Raw genomic sequence first — 2,495 nt, 5'->3', positions numbered from 1 at the left:
GCCCCTCTTCACCCCCCTCCCTTCATGCACCCCACCTCCCCTCAGTGGAGGGGAGGTGGGGTGCATGAAGGGAGGGGGGTGAAGAGGGGCGGGCCTCGCCTGTGGTCGAAGCAGTGGATGGTGATCACGTGGTCCGGGGAGAAGGCCTTGCCCGCGCGGTGCGAAGCGCGCCGGAAGTAGGAGCGCCGCTTGTTGGACGGCAGCGGCGCGCCTGCGTGGGTGGGGGTGGGTGAGGGGGGGGCCGGGGCCCGGCCATGCTGCCGTGAGGCTGGGTGTGACGCAAGCTGCTGCTGCTGCTGCTGCTGCTGCTGCTGCTGCTGCTGCTGCTGCTGCTGCTGCTGCTGCTGAAGAGTCCCAGGAATACAGTCTTCGCCACGCCCCCCACCCTGCACTACCACAGCCTCGCACCCCTCCAGACACAAAGAGTTGATCACACTCCCCACCTGCACACAGGACACCCCCAGCGCGCAGCAAGCAGCGCACGCCCACACACCCGCGCCCTCCCACACACGCACGCACGCACGCATACACAACACACACGCAAACACACAAGCTACACACACAACCAGCCCCACGCCTCACCCTTTGCCCCCGGCCCAAACAGCAGCCGCGTGTCCTCCTCTGCCTCCACCAGCCCCGGCTCCTCCCCGGCCCGCGACACATTGAGCACCTGCGCCGCCGCGCACAGCGGACCCGTGACGTGCGGCCGGTCGCCGCGCAGCTGCAGGGCCAGGGTGCTGCCCAGCCTGCGCGCGGCGCCATGTGCGAGGGTGTGAGAGAGTGGTACATGTGATTATCGATGAATATGAATGGGTGTATACACATGAGATGTCCGAATTGCAATTACATGCAGACACGTTGGTGCCTACATGGCACCCCGCCGCCGTATCATCCCCGGGTTCGCGAGGTAAGGGGGGGGGGGGGGAGCGGCGATGGCCCCACGCGTGCGAGTGCGGGCAGCAACGCGCACCTAGCGGACAGCCACCGCAGGGCCGGCCCCAGTATGATGGGCGCGGGGCAGCGCATGCGGCGCGAGTAGAAGGATCCGTACTGCAGGTCATCCAGCGGTACTGCGCGCTTCAGGCGGCCCTGGCGGGACGGTCGGAAAGGCGGGGTGTCGTTTGCGTCACCAGTCGCTGCTGAGGCATGTTTGGGAGGCGTCGAGCAAGGCGGCAGCCACCACGCCGCATGCGTGAGCGCATCAGAGCGGGAGCTACATACGCGGACGGCGGGACGTGCGCAAGCGCTGCCACTCGCGTGCAGCTGCGGCCGCTGCGCCGCGGCGCGGGGCTGCGCCAGCCGTTGCACTCCTGCAGCTGGCCAGCCTTCTGCCGCTCTTGGCAGAAGGCTGGCTCATGGCTAACCTGGAACATGACCCACATCTGCCTCTTCTTGCCGCTGAGCAGGGCGGCCGCCTCGGGCGCCTGCTGCTCCGCTGGGAGCCGGAACACCACCTGCGGGCGCGGCGCGGCGCGGTGCGGGCGCGCGGCGTCGGTGTGTGCTGCGGGTACGTGGCAGCGTCGCGCTTCCTGCCCCGAGTGGCCAAAAAGGCTTCGCCGCGGGCTGCCACGTTGGCGGCGCGGATTGCCGCAGCTGTCATGGGCAGGGGCGGCGCTGCTCGCGCAGCTGACAAAGGCGGCGGAGAAGCGGGCGATGCAGGATAGAGGCAGGCTCGGCACCTTCACAGCCTATTCAATAACAAGGACGCGAGGCGGCAACAGTGGCAGCCGCACAGCCCCACACACCTGCATGACGCCAACAAACAGGTCTGTCTCAAAGTGCGTCGGCTCGCCAAGGCCGCCGTGCAAGGGGATCGCGGGGGCCGCAGCGTCGGCGCCAGGGGGCGCCGCGTCGCCAGCTGCCGCGCCTGTCAGCCGGGTGTGCATCCCGCAGCCCGGCCGCGGCCGAACCAGCAGGTTGCAGCCGGGCGCAAACTGCGCCTCAGCCGGCTCCCCTGGGTCATCCACCGCACCCATGCCACAAGGTGGCGCGGGCGATGCCGTGGCGCAGTCCGCGCCACTGAGCGGTGTGTGTGCGCGCTGCGCGGGCGCTGCGAGCTCGCTTCAGTGCCGGTCCCTTGACACCGGGCTTGAAACGAGATACGATACGGTGATATTTCGCACGATAAGAAGCAGAAAACGGGGGGCGGCCAAAGGACGGGCTGTCTCCTCTGAGTGAGTCTGAGATCCCGTGAGCGCTGCCCGCGTGCTCGAGGCTGAGCGTTATGCAGTTACTTGCTGCGATTGATTCTTGTTCAATTGGTCTATCAATGACACCCCTGCCAAGCCCATGCATGCGTCTGGTCCCACTTGCTACACACCCGGGCTCAGCCAGGCTGTGTCACACCTGGCGACGGCAACACCTGGCGTAGGACGCAACCCCGCGCGCTTTTTCCCTGTTGGCAGGCGGTAACCATGTTTCTAGAGACAGCACACAAGGTCAGGGCCACCACAGCGCTCAAGGTGCGCAAGCCAGTGCCATTCCCCCCCCCCCCC

The 2,495-nt window shown here is 67.6% G+C and overlaps 1 protein-coding gene across 1 annotated transcript; it reads right to left on the bottom strand.

Moving 5' to 3' along the window:
• Window positions 1-41: 41 nt before the first annotated feature.
• Window positions 42-1,976, bottom strand: MNEG_3954 (hypothetical protein; the record flags this gene model as incomplete). The annotated part of the gene is made up of 5 exons (XM_014047572.1): window positions 42-211; window positions 583-746; window positions 971-1,089; window positions 1,365-1,454; window positions 1,746-1,976. The coding sequence occupies 5 exons, from the start codon at window positions 1,974-1,976 to the stop codon at window positions 42-44; spliced, it is 774 nt and encodes a 257-aa protein (XP_013903026.1).
• Between the last annotated feature and the right edge of the window lie 519 nt (window positions 1,977-2,495).

The sequence above is a fragment of the Monoraphidium neglectum genome (genome assembly GCF_000611645.1).
Source record: "Monoraphidium neglectum strain SAG 48.87 unplaced genomic scaffold scaffold00524, whole genome shotgun sequence".
Classification (NCBI taxonomy): Eukaryota; Viridiplantae; Chlorophyta; class Chlorophyceae; order Sphaeropleales; family Selenastraceae; genus Monoraphidium; species Monoraphidium neglectum.
This window is presented reverse-complemented; position numbering and strand designations above follow the sequence as displayed.